We start from the raw sequence: 19023 nt of genomic DNA on the forward strand, positions 1-19023 counted from the left end.
CGATCTGCGGCGGCAATTCGGCAGAAGGTCCTTCGCTCCCAGCGGGAGTGAGGGACCGTCCACCGAATTGCCGCCGAATCGCTGGACCTGCCGCCCCTCTCCGGAGTGGCCACCCCAACCACCTGCTAGCCAGGCTGGTGCCTGGAGCCAGCCCTGGCAGATGGGCAAGTGTTATGAGCATGTTGAAGGGAACGCAGGCCATCCTGTTCTCCCCATAGTCCAAGAAGGAAGGAGATGAACAGAGGGACTCACAGATGACAGATTCCAAGATCAGAAGGGACCACCTATTATATAAAATTAGAAGGATTAAGCAGATCAGGTAATACAGTAACTCCTCGCTTAACGTTGTAGTTATGTTCCTGAAAAATGCTACTTTAAGTGAAATGATGTTAAGTGAATCCAATTTCCCTATAAGAATTAATGTAAATAGGGGGAGTTAGGTTCCAGGGAAATGTTTTTCGCCAGACAAAAGACATTATATACATTTACAGCATAAGTTTTAAATAATTTTAAACAAACAGTTTAATACTGTACTCATCAGTGATGATTGTGAAGTTTGGTTGAGGCGGGGACATAGTGGAGTCGGGGCTTGGCCCGCTCCGCCCACCCGGTGTTCCTGTTGGGGAGCGGGGTCGGGAGCTTGCCCACTCCTCAGATAGAATGCCAGGCGGGCGGAGTGGGGCAAGCCACCACGCTCCAACCCTGCTCCCCGGCAGGAGCACTGGCGGCCGGAGTGGGGCGAGCCAAACAACCTAATAACGGAACATTGCGTGACTTTAAACAAGTATGTTCTCTAATAGATCAGCAACCTAGTAACAAAACAGTGTTAACCAGGACAACTTTAAGTGAGGAGTTACTGTGAGATAATTGTCTATAAAATAAACACCCTTATTCTAAAAGAAATGTTCAGGTACAATATAAAGATAACATTGGGCTGATACCATCCTGTTTTGTGCAATGATCCTATCAGATGGTATGAGCAATGAGATGTGTGGCTGAGCCAGTACTTGGCTGAGAGGAATTTAGCAGTTTTGTTGCTGCAGAAAGTGGTGGTGGTCATTCGGCACTGAGTGAGTATTGAACCAGGGTGGTGTCCCAGCATGGTGCCTCAGGTGTTAGAGGGCGCTGCAGAATTTGTTGGGCTAAATTTACAGAGAGTCTGGGTGGGTGAAATTTACACTTTCTTCCAGCCCCTCCACCAATTACACCAGTGTAGACTCCCTTTAGGGCTTGTCTGGATGAACAGTTAGTGCACAGCATGCTGGGTGTAAACAGTGAATCTGCATCCACGTGAATTAAAATGCACATTGACCTATCCTGCGCATTAACTGTTCATCTCAGCAAGCCCTTGTTTAGCAGACCTGCTTGACAAGCAGCAGGGTAGGGGTGAGTATGCTGCACCCTCTGAAAGGGTGTACCAATTCCACACTCACTCTGAAGGCACAGTCACTCCCAGAATTCTCCCTGGGGCAGTGCAACTTCACAGTCATCCCCAGCGCAGGTCAGTGGGGATCAAGCACAATCTAGCCCTATGACCTATAGGGTGTTTATATGGTATTCTGTTAGTACTTTAAATCACAGTCCTGCATCCGTGGCTTAACTGTTTTTTCCATGATAACACATTTGAACGTCTTGTACAATTTAAAGAGTCATAACTCAAATACATGGAAAGAGTGAAGAGTGGCAGAAAGAAAAAAAAATGGAAGTGAGAGAGCACATTTGATTTCGCATACAAATGACATGTAATTTCCAATAAGTCAAAGGAAAATGATTGTCTTGCATTGAAGCCTAGCTGTTTTATTTCAAAATCATGTTTCTCAAAATTTCATTTGTTGGGCCAAGTATGAAAAATGTCATAGTGTACTTTTAAACTCATATAACTAAGAGAAGATCATGTTAAATATTGCATGCATGGTTGTTTAGGAAAAATTATAATTTGTTACAGTGCAGGGGTTCAATTTTTCCCAGCGTCTAGTTAGGCTAAAAAAAAAAAAAAAGAATGTGATATTACTAATGTGCCAATGTATTATTTTGGTTAAGGTGTGTTAAGCAGTTAAGAACCATTTGAAAACAGTGCTGTCAAGTGATATTACTTTAGGTAGATAATGAAAGCATTTGTGGTTTGTAAAACACATCATCAATCAAAAGTACAATAGAACCTCGGAGTTAGGAATACTGGAATTAAGAACTGACCGGTCAACTACACACCTCATTTGTAACGAGAAGTACACAATCAGGCAGCAAGAGAGAAAAAAACAACAGCCAAACAAACAAACAAATACAATACAGTACTTGTTAAGTGTAAACTACAAAAAAAAATAAAGCGAAAGTTTAAAAAAAAAAAAGATTTGACAAGGTAAGGAAACTCTGTGCTTGTTTCATTTGAATTAAGATGGTTAAAAGCAGCATTTTTTTCTGCATAGTAACGTTTTGTTCAGAATTATGAACATTTCAGAGTTATGAACAACCTCCATTCCTGAGGTGTTCTTAACTCTGAGGTTCTACTGTATTTGTATTAGAAAGTTCATTTATGTAACTGTCCAAGTTGTTTGTAATGTAATAAATGGCGGATGCTTTTTTGTTTTTTGTTTTTTCCCAGATGCTTTATTCCAAATGTCTATGCTGCCCTCTTCACTGCTGCTCTTGTACCATTAATGTGCCTGGTGGTGGTATTTGTGGTATTCATCCATGCCTACCAGGTGACTCCCCAGTGGAAAGCATATGATGATATTTTCAGAGGAAGAACCAATGCTGCAGGTAGGACACATGGGAGGATTCCATGAAGGCAAATAAAACCATTCTAACTTAAAGTGGAATTCAATCTAGTGCAGAGTACCTGCATAGAAATCCCGATTCAGTTAAGTCCTTATGCATGTGCATAAGTTTAGGCACATTAGTAGTCCCTTTGAAGTCAGTGGACTGTATTTCCATGATTAAAGTTATGCAAATGCTTTGTATCTTGCTGAATTGGAGACAAAGGCCACTGCACTACTTAAACTTTTAATATGGTCTTGAGCAAAATATAGGATATTGTGTGGGGTGTCTGCACTAAAAGTGAACATCATACTTCAGGAATAAGGAGTTGATCATGTTTATTTATGGTTTAGAGTTACTCCTTTTGTTTTGAAATTTTAGGGTACTAGTCCCAAGTAAATGAATAAAAGTTCTGTACATGAGAAACATGCTAGTTAAAAAAAAAAAAAATCTGTCTCAGGCACAGCAGGGATGGGTGTTGATTGGTCTTTCCTGTTAGAATGATTATTAATAAAATAGTGTTCACTAAACCAAGTTCTAATGTGCTCTTCAGCAATTTAGGCCAATACTTTAATAACAGGGCACTGTGTGAATGACTTGTAAAAAGAACTGTTTTCTTTTCATAGTGTCTGGATCAAATTTAGCTATGGTGTAAAGAGGTGCAATTCCATAGGCCAAGGCTGAATTTGGCTATTCGGTTTTATAAACTCTCAGATGGTTCTTGAATCAGTTTTTATATGTAAAGCGAGTTTCATCTATCTACAGAAAAAATAAGTTGAATAAAAGAGAGGAAGTGAATCACTACCAAATTCATTTCACAAGTCCAGGATATGACATTATACAAATATATAAAAGATACCTTTGTTAGATTCCAGTACTAAAAGTTGCAGTGATATAGTTTTAAAACCTTAACTGACTAAATAACTATTTACTAATTAGACAAATATTATATGTATTGTATATGTGCCGGAATGTCACGGCATCCAGCTTTTAGAAATATATCTTCTGCAGTGCAAAAATAAAATATCAAGTATATGGAGTCTGGTAATTTCCTCAAAGTTGAATTTGTCCTTCACTGATAAAGTACCAGATTAGCTAACAGGAATATGTGTTTGTATAAGTTTCAAATGACAAAACATAACAGTTTGTTTCATATGTACTTAGCATTATATGGCTTGTTTGCACTTTGTTCTCTACTTACCCTTCAGAGATAGAAAAGGCAATGCCTGCAGCCTACCTAAAAGTCGCACAGCACACTGTGTGACAAAGAATGATTCCTTTATTCAGTGGTGAATAATACTGTAAGTTCAGTTACAAGGAATCCTTTTTCATATTTCAAAGATATTTTGATCCACCATCTTACTCTTTAATGGGTTGTGTATGAAGATGTTTGGTGAATCTCCTGTACATGAAAGCCCTGGAGGCTTACGTCTTTTGTCTAATTAGAAAGCAAAGTACAACACATTCACAAGCAATGCATGCTTCCCTACTCTGACCAGCTAATGTATCTCAGTGTAGGTCAGAACGGGAAGTTCACCCTCTAAATCCACTTCATCATTAATCTTTCAACTAGCATCCTTTTGCCAGTCTCAGTAATGATAGATTTTGTGATGTGGACACTAATTCTCTAGGAAGTGGGCTGAGATCCCCAGTTTTCACACAGGCCACTCACTGAACTGTCAGGTGTAATGACATTTAGGTCCAGCCTGGATTCAGCTCTGCTGCTTTGAGATGAAAGTCTGATCATTAATCTTTTTCTATCTGTTCTTGTGAATTTTAATTTTGTATTTGTAATATTAGAATTACTAATCTGTTGCATTTTGAAATGAGGTGTAAAACATTTGGTTCATTCATGTAAGATGGGAAAACCAGATCAATGCAAATATGTAAAATTCACTGGCCTACTTAACTACTAGATAACTTTCAGTCCTGTTTGCATAGAACTAATGGATTCAGTCCTATCCAATGTCTAGGTGTCATTAAGGAAAGACAATACGTAGGCAATAACATACATAAAGTCAACAAGGAGGATGCAGAAAATATTAACAGTAACCATGCCTGGGTGAATCAAAGGCATGAACTAGTAGATATGAACAAAGGCTTAGTTAACTTAGGGCTGGTCTATACTTAGCCGCTAGTTCGGCGGCTGGAAATCGAACTTCCTGGTTCGATTTATCGCGTCTGGTCTGGACGCGATAAATCGAACCAGGAAGTGCTCGCCGTCGACTGCGGTACTCCAGCTCAACGAGAGGAGTACCGCGGAGTCGACGGGGGAGCCTGCCTGCCGCGTGTGGACCGCGTCTGAACCGCGGTAAGTTCGAAGTAAGGTATGTCGACTTCAGCTACGTTATTCACGTAGCTGAAGTTGCGTACCTTACTTCGACTTGGGGGGTTAGTGTAGACCAGGCCTTAGTATGGGTTGTCAGGGCTTTGTTGTAAGCTAGTACAAAAGCAGAGTGGAAAGGGCATTGTGAGGTGTCTGGAGAAAATGAAGTTGTGAAGAAAGCACAGGCTAAATGAAATGTCAATAAGAGCTTTTTTATCAGGAGAAGAGGGGTGAACATTCCAGTAGTCATATATCATCAAGGGAAATTGGACTTTAATTATCTTAGGACTTCTGCAAGCAGATCCATTCCCCAAGGAAAATATTACACGCAAGTTGCTTTCTGGTATGGTTGGCAGTATTTTTAGCTTTTACAAGGGTAATATCTAATTATTAGTATATTCAGAATGTAAGTTTCTCGAGATAGGGGGCCTGTCATCTCACTTGCCTGTGAAATGCACTGAACAGCACCATATACATAATAAATAATAGTCTTTTTGACTGTCTTGTCAAATATTTCTTTACTGTCACATGAGAAGTGGCTAGATCACTGAACCTTCTCATGGGAATATACACTGTGTTTTAAGGCTTACTATACTTTTATTTAAAGTATGGTTTTCCACTGTATTTTATTTTATATTTGCATAATCAAAAATTGAATTAAGGAATTCCTTATTTGGACTATAAGGTGGATAGAAAGCTGGCTAGATCATCAGGCTCAATGGGTAGTGATCAATGGCTCCATGTCTAGGTGGCAGCCGGTATCAAGTGGAGTGCCCCAAGGGGTCGGTCCTGGGGCTGGTTTTGTTCAATATCTTCATTAATGATCTGGAGGATGGCTTGGATTGCACCCTCAGCAAGTTTGCAGATGACACTAAACTGGGAGGAGTGGTAGATACGCTGGAGGGTAGGGATAGGATACAGAGGGACCTAGACAAATTAGAGAATTGGGCCAAAAGAAATCTGATGAGGTCCAACAAGGACAAGTGCAGAGTCCTGCACTTAGGATGGAAGAATCCCATGCACTGCTACAGACCAGGGACCGAGTGGCTAGGCAGCAGTTCTGCAGTAAAGGACTTAGGGGTTACAGTGGCCGAGAAGCTGGATATGAGTCAACAGTGTGCCATTGTTGCCAAGAAGGTTAACGGCATTTTGGGCTATATAAGTAGGAGCATTGCCAGCAGATCGAGGGACGTGATCATTCCCCTCTATTCGGCATAGGTGAGGCCTCATCTGGAGTACTATGTCCAGTTTTGGGCCCCACACTACAAGGAAGATGTGGAAAAATTGGAAAAAGTTCAGCTTAGGGCAACAAAAATGATTAGGGGGCTGGGGCACATGACTTATGAGGAGAGGCTAAGGGAACTGGGCTTATTTAGTCTGCAGAAGAGAAGAATGAGGGGGGATTTGATAGCTGCTTTCAACTACCTGAAGGCGGTTCCAAAGAGGATGGATCTAGACTGTTCTCAGTGGTAGCAGATGACAGAACGACGAGTAATGGTCTCAAGTTGCAGTGGGGGAGGTTCAGGTTGGATATTAGGAAAAACTTTTTAACTAGGAGGGTGGTGAAGCACTGGAATGAGTTACTTAGGGAGGTGGTGGAATCTCCTTCCTTAGAGGTTTTTAAGGTCAGGCTTGACAAAGCCCTGACTGGGATGATTTAGTTGGGGATTGGTCCTGCTTTGAGCAGGGGGTTGGACTAGATAACCTCCTAAGGTCCCTTCCAACTCTGATATTCTATGATTCTATGAAGAGAACTGTCTGATGTCTCTAGGTAGTCCTCTCTATGAAGAGGGTATAAAGTGGTCCGAGTGACATCATGATCATGTTTAAAGGACGGAACTGTGCAAATATAGAAGAAAAGTATTTGCAAATATACTAGGATATAAAACCTGATGATTCAGTTTGCTGGTATTTGTGAACTCTGTTTTTCATGTTGATTCCAGTGAGCAAAGAATGTTTGCAGAAAGCATACAAATTCTCATTTATATATGCATTTGCACACAAATATTCATACAAATATACACTCGCAGAAGTGTTTATGTGGTCATCTTGAAAGCTGTTTGGGAATCATCCAGTTAGAAAGTTGTAAAAATAACATGCAGTATAGACCAATTACCAATGTGAATAGTGAGAAACGAATATTCACAGAAATCGTTTCACAAACAATCCACAGGCTAAATATTTTTCACACAATTTGCTGATTTATTTATTTGTTTTGAGAGCACTTCTTGTCTAACTTTTGCCTCATCTACTCTTTTTGGATCTTAGTGTAGTTTATGGGAAAAGCTCAGACAAATTCTACTTTATTCTTTAAACGACAGTGGGTTTATCTCCTAAAGTGCTGGATTCTATGGTCTTTTCTTGAACAGAACTTTCATCAACTTCAATAGGAGTTTTGTTGAATGAAGTCAGAACGGCACAATTTGTCCCAAAATACCATTTACAGCTCTGGAAACTTTCAAAATAATCAGAGCTCTAGGTGGCTAACCTAAGCTTGAAATGTGAGTCCAAAAAAGTATCTTTTCCCAGAGATTTGGAAGCATAACTTTTAAAGCAGCTTTAACTTGTACAACTTCCTCTTTCACAGCAAATCAGCCCATGTCTCCCTGAAAGGGCAAAATTCTCCCCTCGGATATGAATGGAAGTATTGTACTTCCCTATCGGTGTGGATAGATTATTATCAATGCCGAAAGGGGTTCCCACGTGTTCTGGGTAGTGAGCACAGAATAGCAACATTAGATATTATCATATGAGATCTCAGAGGAAAATTTCACCCTAAGCCAGCTTCAGGGATGACATATTTTCACATGAATGAATTCCTCGGGCAGTTAGAAATAGGAATAGTTCTTTAGGCTATTTCTCAACTGTGATAGGAAATAAACAGATTGTTTTCAAATTAAACATTCAGGCTTTTATCTTTCCATTTACTTTTCTTCAATGTCTATTTTTACTGTAGACTGTATAAATAAATTCTGCAATCTTTGGGCATGTTTGAATTCTCCTACATCCTTGTGCCAGCATCACAGGTCACCAAAGCAAGGCAAGACATGGTTTCACACTCCTATTTCACTGATTTTGGGGGCATTTCTTTTTTCAAAGGCACAAAGCAACATGTAGAGATCATTGCTCTCTTCCCACCTTATGCTTTTTCTAGGGGGCAAAGGAGGACTGGAATTGATTGTCCTCCTCTACTTTCCAACTGAAGACATGAACACTAAGCTTCATCGCTGCGTGATAGCATCTACATTGCCATATGTTGTATCACATTGCATTGGAGGTAGCTGGCATCAGGTCAAGGAGACAGAGGGGCACAGAAGAGTCAAATTTTTATTATTTTGGGGAAGAATGAGTGTCTGACCTAGTCATGAAAAGGAGAATGCTATGAAGGAAAAGACTAGTTTACAAGAATGTATTTTTATCTAAGCAAATCAGAACTTTTCGAAGATGTAAATTTGGTTTGCCTAGAAAGGAGACTTAAAGTTTGGACTGATTCAGATTATTTTCAAACCAGTTTGCCCAGCCCTACTGCAAACATGTTCTGTTGAGTATGAGAATTTTTATATATACAGAGCATCTCAGTAATCATCTCCGACAGGAACCAAATGGAAAGTGTACAGTGGTAAACACCCCTCAGGAGAATTAATATTGAGGTTTAGAGAGTGTGATCCTGCTGACATTGAAGTCAGATGGCATGGGAACAGAACTGAGTCCATAATTAGGATATACTAGCTATAGGGAAACTGAAACTGGACATGATTACAAATTTAACATTCTCTTTCCACAAATATTCCCCAATACCTTTATTTCCTTGTTTTTCTGTGACAATTCCTGCCAACAAACTTGTTTTCAAGAATATTTGTGGAAAGTGAACACAAAGATGGTATGAGCACAGTTGAAGCTCATTCATTTGAATTTCTACTATCAGAAAATGTTTTTCAGTATTCACCCAGCTCTATATATTCACTTTAAACATACAGCTCTTCATGGCTTGCTAAGCAAGAGTCTTTGCAGTTTTTACTGAACTTAGGTCTCCAGTTAGACAATGAAATTCACAGTGCATGAATACCACCATCCCCCCAGACCAGCTAGGAATAGAGTATCTGAAAATTTAATCCAGATTCTGCAGTGGGTCTTCAACTCCAGCCAAGAACAATTAAGAGAAATTAGAATCTCACTGCCAGTTCAACAACCTAAAGGGGGGAAAGCACAACAAGCAATATTTTTAATCATTCTTTTTATTGACTTTTCCATGTTTATAAAAACTGTAAACACTCCAGGCACAGGAAAAATAGGCAACATAATAGCAAAAATACAAACATTTAGGAGTGCTTGTGAGTGTGCACCTAGTTCTTTTTTATTTGTTTTTCATAACAGAATATTCCTTATGTTCTACAAGCAAAAAAAAAAAAAGCATATTCTGCATAAAAAGGCACATACACCATTTGCAGTTTATTAATTCTTAATTTAATTCACATTTTTCCTTCTATTCTGGCTCAACCTTGGTGTAAGTGTCCCAAAGGGTCTTGATCCTTTTGACAGTTCTTCTTTGTGATGAGTCAGATTTAAATAATAAATTCAGGAAACAGTTATCAGATACAGTTAGGCTATTTTTGTTGCACAAACAACAAAGGAACTTCTAAATATAATATATTGTGTTTACAAACAGAAGAAAAGGAAAATTGGCCATTAACATTCTAGCAACCAGCAGTTTCAAAATCAAGGGTACTATGTTTACCAAATTCATTGTATTTTATATATTGTTTTTTCTTATTTAAGAGCTGAATTTATCAGCAGGGCTTTCCCTTGATACCCTTGAGACAGATTAGTATATGTTTCTATATGTCTTCTATTTGCTGAATGGGCATATTAATTGTTAAACTGTACTATGCCTTCACTTTGGCACTATAGCCTCCATCTTGGGATGACACACCTGGGAGGTGTCAGGGGGAATCCTTGCATGTGGGGACAGACCAAAACCAGAAAGAGGAGTGAGGGCGCAGAAGAATCCTGGACTCCCTGGAAGACTCTAAGGCACAAAAAACTCTGAGGAGAGATGTGGAAAATGAGACAAGTGCTTATCTTTCCATAGATTTGTATCTCTCTTGTTCATTGTCTTTCAGTAATGTGGGATTGGTTTAAAGGTGTCTTTGCAAAGTCTCTGGATTACTTGCTGTAACTGTCACGAAGTCCCCAAAGGGTGAAATTTGAATCCAGAGTGCCCATGAGGTTGGAGCTATGGAGAGGGCATACAAAAGTTACTGGGGAGACTTAAGAGATCCATACTTGTCTTGGGGGCCTAAGGCAGCTGAGCTGCAGGGCCCCACATTCCAGAAAGGGGTACCAGCATTAGAGTCTGTATCCCAGGAGTGTGCCTGAAAGGCTGGCTATAGAGTCAGTGTCTGGATGCTGCTCAGACTCAGTAAGCTTAAGATCACATGGGATCCAAGGCTTTGGGTCCAGAAGCCTGGTGACTGTCTGCAAAGGGGGAGCTCAGCTAAGGCTGTAACAACACTTTTATTATTCAGTTTTACTATTACAGCATAATCTCCTAAAAATCACCAGCCCAATAAGGCAATTGTTTCCTGTTTGTGTCTTTTGCCACTTTTCATCTGCATTATGGTAATTTTATACTTTTATTGGTTTTCCTGCTGCTTTGCCTGAAGTTGCAACTTATTCAAAACTCTTCTGGCTGACTGCTCATGATAATGTGAATGGCTGATCACACTACTTCTAGACAGAGGTTGCTCTGTTGGCGTTCTGTGAAGCAGTGGGATGTTTTTCTAATAATCTATTCACATAGATTACTTCTTATGATGATACTCTGACACATTTTTATAATCTTCTGTTCCCATAACTTGAATCTTACCCTACAAATGGACTTCAGGCTATGTTCAGGGCCGGCTCTGGCTTTTTGGCTGCCCCAAGCAAAAAAAAAAACGGGGGGGCCAGAACAGCAAAGCACAAAAAAAAAAAAAAGAACCGGGGGGCGGGGGCCGGAGCACGGGTGCAGGGGGACCGGCTAGCGGGGGGAAGGGGGAGGGAGCGGGTGGGGGAGAGAGAGAAGGGGGCAGCCAGGGCTACAGCTGCCACGCGACCCCTCCCGCCGTGGTTGGCGGGGAGGGAAGGACGAGGACTGCCCTGCCGGGCTTGCTGCAGGGTGCTCCCGTCCGCGCCGCCGCCCCCTACAGGGCGGCCGGAGCAGAACAAACAAACAAAAAAAAGCGGCCGTGCCGCCCTAGGATTGGGCGGAATGCCACCTCGTTCAATCTGCAGCCCCAAGCACCAGCTTGCTCGGCTGGTGCCTGGAGCCGGTCCTGGCTATGTTAATTATTGTTATTATGAATTCATTGTTAGAGAAGAGCTCCTGGTTCCCTAAACTCTTAGTCTGGGAACGTGCTTCTCTTTAATGTTCATTGCTTACCTTCATATTCACTAGTTTTAACAACTGCAAAGTGTGGGGCATTCATGTAAATGGCATTTTTGAAGATGGGATTAATTAATGTACACTCCTCACAGTATTTCATGTGTTGTAGATTCAAATTGTGCAAACAAGTACCCAGTACTTCTGTTCTCCCTTACAAAGTCGGTTATGACTGGCAATGTCAAACATCATATTGTAATAAATATATTGCTTACAAGGCTAACACAGATTAAATGTGTAGACAAAACTGCACGATGTTAAAGTGAATTGGGAATTACGGATTCACTTTAACTCAGACTTGCCAACATGTGACACGAGTCATCAAAACTTATGACAAGGACCAAAATGGGGAACACCGGTTTGCTCCTCCTACTTTGCTCACCCTTTGTTTGCTCCCTTTGTTCCCTCCTCAGTTTTCTTCTGTTGTTTACTTTTCCTCTTCTCCCCATATTTGCTCTCATCTTTGCTTTCTCACTGTTTTTGCCCTCTCATTTACAGACCTTTCAATTGCTTTGGAATGTACAGAGGCAGCGGCTCCTGGCTTTGCCAGGAAGAAAGTGGTGGTGTTGGCAGCAGGCACTCACAACTCCTCCCTGTGCCTGTCAGTGCCCGTGTATGGTGAGGTGTCACTACACACATGCAAGGAGTCTGCCACATGCAGGCACTCTCCCTCCTTCCTCCATTCTACCTTCCTGACAGGCACTGCTCTATCTGTTGCCCAGAACATCGCAGATGCAGTACCCCACCTCAGGGAGTGAGAAGCAGGGTCGGCTCCAGTCACCAGCGGAGGAAGCACGTGCCTGGGGCGGCACATGCTAAGGGGTGGCATTCCATCCATTCTTGGGGCAGCACAGTCCGGACGGCTTTTTTTTTTTTTTTTTTTGCTTTGGGCGGTAAAAATGGTAGAGCCAGCCCTGGTGAGAAGTGGCACTAAAACATGAAGTACCATGTAACACAATACAGTTGAGAGGTCTGGTGACTCATTAGGTAATGGTTATGCCTCAATGCTGCAAAGTTCAGCATTTCTTTTGGGAATCAGAGAGCTTTTCAAAATGCAGGAGTGTCATGATCTGGTCTGAATCTCACAGTTAAAGCCATTCAACCACATTGGGCATGATGTGACTCTTTCCCTAAGTCATACCCAGTTGTATATGTAAAAACTGGACAAAAATTTAATCCAAAGGTTGGGACAATAATGATTTGAGAGTAGGGAATTCCATAATTAAGACAATGAGCAAAAGACCTGTAACTATGGAAAAGAAATGGATCTCACAGAAACAGGTGTGCCCAATCAGGGTGGTAATATATATTTTCAGGACATGGATGGACTGACAGTAACTTAAATTAAACCCTCCATCTACTAAAATGCTAAACAATGGGTGATATGTAGTTTTGCCATGGGTAGGGACCAAATATAGTTCCAGTTACAGTATATAACGCACATCAAAGCTGTGTTGCAACATGTCCCACCCACACTGTACTGCCGCTGACTTTACTGTTCCACCACAGCTTTCTATTCTGTATTACTTGTGGTTTATTGAGGGAATATGTAGGTGGGTGGTTGCTCTTTATTTGATCCTGGTTTGGTTTTAGACTTAAACGACCGTAAGAGAAAACATATTTGTCTGAAAGCACCATTTTTTTCCATAAAGAAACCACAGACATTTAGAGTCTCTTCAACTCCAAGCTCTGTTGAATTCAGACCTATTTATTGATACTCTCTTTTCTTACCCTGTACCTATTTTTCCAAACTATTTAAAACCAGGTATTTTACAGTTGCTTAGCAGGTTTATTTGTACTAGTTTTTGAGGCATTGTTTGATCAAAATATACCCAGTTGTCAGAACGAAATGTCAATGAGGTGAGCTCAGACAGCTTTTGAACTATAAATACTGGCTGAGCTTCAGCATTCTATTACTCGGCTATGATCTCCTTATTGACAATACGGCTGCATAATAAAGCCGAGGCTGTTCTTATAACAACATTGGGCACACAGCAAGCAAGAGACACCCTTTGTATCTTTTTTAAATTGACACGTACAGATCCCAAAGCTTGTGATTATATTTATTATAGAGTTATAGTTCACCATCTCAGATGATATCTATGAGATCTTGTTAGATTTACTGGGCTTGAGTCTGATTTTACTTGGACTGGTCTTACATTGGTTTAATTCAGTTGAGTTCAGTGTTGTTCTTGATATGTGCTGGTGGGAAAGTGACATTAGAATCAGGCTCCCCATACTTCAAAAGTAGTTTAGATTGAGATAGCTTATCAATCCATTTTCTTCGTCTTTTACTCTTAAGATGTGTTAAGTCATTATGGATTTCAGATTTATTTATTTTTTTTGGCTAAAATTACTTAAAGCTAATATTGCACATGCAAAAATCTGGCTTTTGCTTTTGGCATGCTCTGCAGATTCATTTTGTTCCATCAGCACTTGAGTTTTCCAGTGGTAAAGTTACATTGCAAAAGAAAATAAAAAGCTACTATAAGAAAGAAGTTGTTTGAACTTACTTTGAATTTTTTTTGCACTGCTAACTTCTTAGGCCCAACTATGGGTTTCAGAATGTGTGTACATTACTGCTCTTTGTCTTCATTACATTGCATTAATTCCATTTTACGTGGTACCATGAGCTAAGTTAATTAAAGGAATACAAAGATACTGTAAATGATTGATTGTGAGATTTAGACAAGAAATGGCATTTCTATTCATTAACATTTGAACACAGATAAATGAATAGTTGTACTGGTAACTGCTGAATTTCCATATTTATAGAAAAGTGTTAAGTTAGATAATAGCGCAATTCCTTACTTTGTTTAAAAATAAAAATGTGGTAATTCTCACAAAAGAATTAGTTGTTTATGTACTCTCAGATATTAGCAAATAGAACTGCCAATTTTATCTTATAAAAAATATGAAAAGCAAATACTAATCAGTGTTTGTCAGATCTGGTTCAGTGATGCATACAACATAGTGTGAAAAGAAGAAATAGAGCACTGCATAATACTTAGTGCTTTAAAGTGTTCTACATCTTAAAACACTTGAATGCATTATGAAGTCAATAGGAGTAAAAATTACAGACACTGTGATGGCATGGATATTCCCATTCTTCTTCGAGTAGTGTCTCTATGGGTGCTCCACTGTAGGTGCTCCACTGTAGTGTCCTATGGGTGCTCCACTGTAGTTCCTTCTCTGTGGGTGCTCCCCTGTAAGTGTGTCTGCATCCCTGTGCTGTTGATCGGAGAATTTTGTTAGCAGTGTCCATTTGACCCAGACATATGTTGCACCCCACGTGTGCTCTGCCAGGAGTTCCCTTTCTACCGCAGAGTTTATGATGAGAACTCTGAAGTAGAGGGGAGGAAGGGGAGTTGTGGAGCACCCACAGAGAGACATATCTCGAAGAACCATAGTTACTGCACAAGGTGAGTAACTTCTTCTTTCCATGTCTGATAGTACCCTAAAACATTTGCAGGTTCATTTTCTGTGCAAATTTGCTGCATGCTTTCCTCTCTGGGGTTGGTTCTGTGGGAGTAAAACTGGGTAGGGCCTGCAGCCAGCTGATCATAAGACCCTGAAGCATCAGTGGAAAAAATCATGACCAAACCTAAAGCATCTCAGGACAACCTTGCATGCTGGTTTCTCTTAAACAAAATGTACTGTGCTAAGTCCTGCTCCAAAGCCCATTGAAGATAATGGGAATCTTTCCATTTACCTCAGTGGGCTTTGGATCAGGTCCTTGGTATGGAAGAGCTGCGATGAGAGCAATGTGTTGCATAGTCACATTTCCCTTCTTCAGTTAGCAGTATTGTGTTCCTCTCCATCCAGCAGTGGGGAGCACAGGGACCTATCTTATCCTCACAATACCGCTCTGAGAGAAATAGACATTATTAGCTTCATTTTGCAGATGGTCAAACAGAGTAAGAGATGATTGATGTCTTGTCCTTGGCCATAGAGGAGAAAGTCAATACCTGGACCAGGATTAGAATTGAGTTTTCTGGCTCCCAGCTCAGTGCTCAGGCCGTAGGACTCTATTGGCTGAAGTGGCTTTGTTGTGGTATCTTCCACTAATAAGGAATGTATCCTGTTAACTGTTCTGGAGGGCTACGTATTCCTTTATTTTAATGCTTTAGCTTTTCACCTCAGGAGTCCTAGGTTTCCATTTGTCATACACAGTGTAGATTTTCCTCTGCAGCACAAAACCATGACATAATCTGGTCAGGAAAGGTACAGCAGGTGCTTTGAAAGTCATGACTGAGGTATCATGAATGTCAAACAATGTCTTGTCCATGTTGAAATCAATATCAAAGTTCTCATAGAGCAGGATCAGGTCTTATGTGGGGAAACCTGCAAAGTACAGTACCTGCTCACGCTGTGCTTTTTTCTAAGTAGTTCCCCCCACAGTGAAAGTTTAAACATTCATTTAACAAAAGTAATTGCCAAAATAATAATGAAGTCCCTGAAGTAATTATTCCTTGCCTTGCTGGAAGATAGTCAGACAACCAATGCCATGGCTATGTTCATGTGACTTTTTTCTTGCAACACAATAGGAAACATAGGCAAGAAAGGCTGTACATGCTCCTGTGTAGTCTCATTTACCTTGTTTAATCCCCCTCTCTTGTCTGTCAAATTTGCTGACATAGCATTAATTACAGGGAGAAGGGGCAATGCTTTGCAGAACACCTCTGCAAAGTGAAATTTACAAAACTGGGCAAATAAGGACTTTGAAATCTGTCATGAGAACTGTCAACAGTAGAAGCCAATCCAGAGTCACTTGACTTTAAGAAAATAATTTTATTTATTTATGCTGTATTCTGCTTCCCCTTTTTGTGAACTTTGTACTGTATTGCCATATTATTTCCTCAACATTACTTAGATCCTGTGGACTACAAATACAATAAGAGATATGAAATACATCTGGATATAAGGCAATCTAGGAAGACAAACATGTATAAAATATATCTGGATATTAGGCAATCCAGAAAGATGTGTATAGTTTAAGTTTTTGAAAACAGATCTCTTTATATCGTCTGGGTTTTGTGCTTAAGGCGAGATTCTGCAAGCACTTTTGCATGTGAGTAAACTCAACATGCAAATACTACCTTTGAAGACAATGGGAATAGTTAAATAAAGTTACTTACATGCTCATGTCTTTACAGGACCAGGCCCATACTCTTGTTTAATTTGCAGCATAAGTAACAACAAATCAGTGACAAAGCAATATTCTCAGTTTAAAATGTCAGAGTCATAAAGGATTTTAGTATTGTTTATATTTAGGATTCCCCCCCCCCCCCATTCTAGGAAGTAAATCTTCCTTATTTTTCCTCCAAACTTCCAGGGCTTATCAAGAACTCCTCCACTTAGTTTACATATTTACCAAGGCCACGTGTACACTTGCCCACCCATAAAGCAAGAGTCCTTATTTATCTCATTTAATTGGATTGTCTCCCACTGAACCTCGTCCCCACCAGTTGTGCATCTTCACAAACAGCTTTCAAATCTGTTTGGTAAATCAGCCAGCAGGTGGTGCTCTAAGTGAGGGACAGGACATATCTATACCCCTACCATCCCCCGCTGCCCCCACCACAATACAAAGAGTGGGCAACCTCAGAAATGCGCCTGGTCATCACTGGAGCATGAACTCCAATGTTAGTCCTTTAAAGCAAGATATTCAGGTGCACAAAGGGTAGTGAGAGACATCTGAAAACTAAAGCTTCTTTATATATGGGTAATGCTGAAAGTATTTTTTACAAGGCATAACAACTGAAAGACTATGTTTATGGTTTCCAGAGATCCCACTGGTCTTATATCTGTTTGCCCTGATTTCCATTACATGGCTTTGGGGAGGACTTCACATGGCTTACAGGCACCTCTGGATGTTAGTCTTCTTTGTTATCTTCAACAGCCTGCAGGTAAGAGCTTTTCCTTGCTGTCCAATTACGGAGAATGGGAAAGCCTCAATTGTGCATAACATCTGACATGTCAAGTTGTAAAAGTTGTGTAGAAACCAGAAGCAATAGAAGGTTCAGTAGGTTACCACTATGCAATGGTCACTAGAAATGTGGTTATTTTTAGAATTAGTATATTAGATGCATATTCAAATAATAGGTATGTTATTCCAAAACAACAGCAACAATAATAATTACACAGAAATTCATCTCATAATCAATACACTGGTGAGAAAACAGCACCTGTTCTGTACACAATATAATCCTGTGGCAATAAGTCTAACAAAGTAATGTAGGCAATTGCAAAAATAAAATGGGAAGAATTTCATTTAAAACTATGGTAAGTATCAAATAGAAAAGGTTTAAAATGATATGCAACAAAACACTCATATTTAAATTGAAACCTGTCCCATGCTATGTGTACACAGATAAAATAAGATCTTTTCAGCGGAAAGATCAATATAGACTAGAAGTTGTGTTTGAGTTACAAAAACCACACACAAAAAAAGATATGAGATATACTAGTACTCTCATCTTGATACATAGTGCTACACTGTTAATGCTACCAGTGGTCTTGATCCTACAAACACTTATGCACATGTGTACCCTTCACACCTATCAATAGTTCCATTGAACTCAGTGTTACTCATGTGAGTAAGTGTTGCAGAATTGAGACTCAAGATTGAGAAAATGCCTGTAATTCTTAAAAACAGCAAAATGTTGAGAAATAAAGAAGAATTCTATTCTATTCTGTATAGGTTGTTATACTGTACTCATCACTGTAGTGTCTGAGAGCTTTCTAGTAGTGTGCTAAGCAATATGATAAACATCTGTCACATTATGAATATAGATTCAAAATCTTTGAACTTCATAGTATGTGAATTCCTGAAAATAGTCTGATTTCACAAACTGATTCTTTTGAGAATTTCCCCCCAAAATACCATGTTTTTTTCAAAAATGGACCTTTCCTTAAGCAAGACACTAAACTCATTATAGAGATCCCAAAGAATGATGTCGTGCCAGTAAGTTTCACTTGCATCAGCATAGAAGTGTCCATGTATGGCTGGTGAAACACATTCACTTCATTGCATGTGGATATTTCACAAAGGTGGACATGATTACTCTGTAAGCATCTTTGAGAAAAGGTCATTCATGTTCAAAACATTGGTGCTTCTATATGACTGCCAGAAAATACTCTAAATTAATCTGCTTTACGTAACCTAAAATATGTTATTGAAGAGTTTTTTTGGTAACTTTTAAAGGAGAGGAAATATATTTTTGTCATTAATTTTTCAAAGATCAAGACACTCACTCATATAAAAACTACAATACATGACACAAAATATTGAAAAGCATACAAGCAATACCAGAAATCTACCCACATGAAGCCTACAAGATCCTTACGGGACTTGTTACATTGTAGCTGCAATAAGACCTTGAAACCATGTGGAAAAGGTGATACAAAAGCATGACTAAGCCATTGAAATAAGCCATTAAAGACTCAAGAATTGTTTAAATAGTAAACAACACTACAGAAGCACCCGCTAGTGACTCCATAGTTAGGATTGTGTTCTAAA

The 19023-nt window shown here is 39.8% G+C and overlaps 1 protein-coding gene across 1 annotated transcript in view; it reads left to right on the forward strand.

The window, feature by feature from the left end:
• Nucleotides 1–19023, forward strand: part of ADGRV1 (adhesion G protein-coupled receptor V1) — a 416737-nt gene that overhangs the window by 347406 nt on the left and 50308 nt on the right. Inside the window, exons 90-91 of the mRNA XM_026649237.2 lie at nt 2600–2757; nt 17289–17410. Coding sequence (XP_026505022.1) covers nt 2600–2757; nt 17289–17410 — 280 coding nt within the window. The remainder of the gene's footprint in view (nt 1–2599; nt 2758–17288; nt 17411–19023) is intronic.

This window comes from Terrapene carolina, unplaced genomic scaffold (assembly GCF_002925995.2).
Source record: "Terrapene carolina triunguis isolate 2854851 unplaced genomic scaffold, T_m_triunguis-2.0 Scaffold69, whole genome shotgun sequence".
Taxonomy (NCBI): Eukaryota; Metazoa; Chordata; order Testudines; family Emydidae; genus Terrapene; species Terrapene triunguis.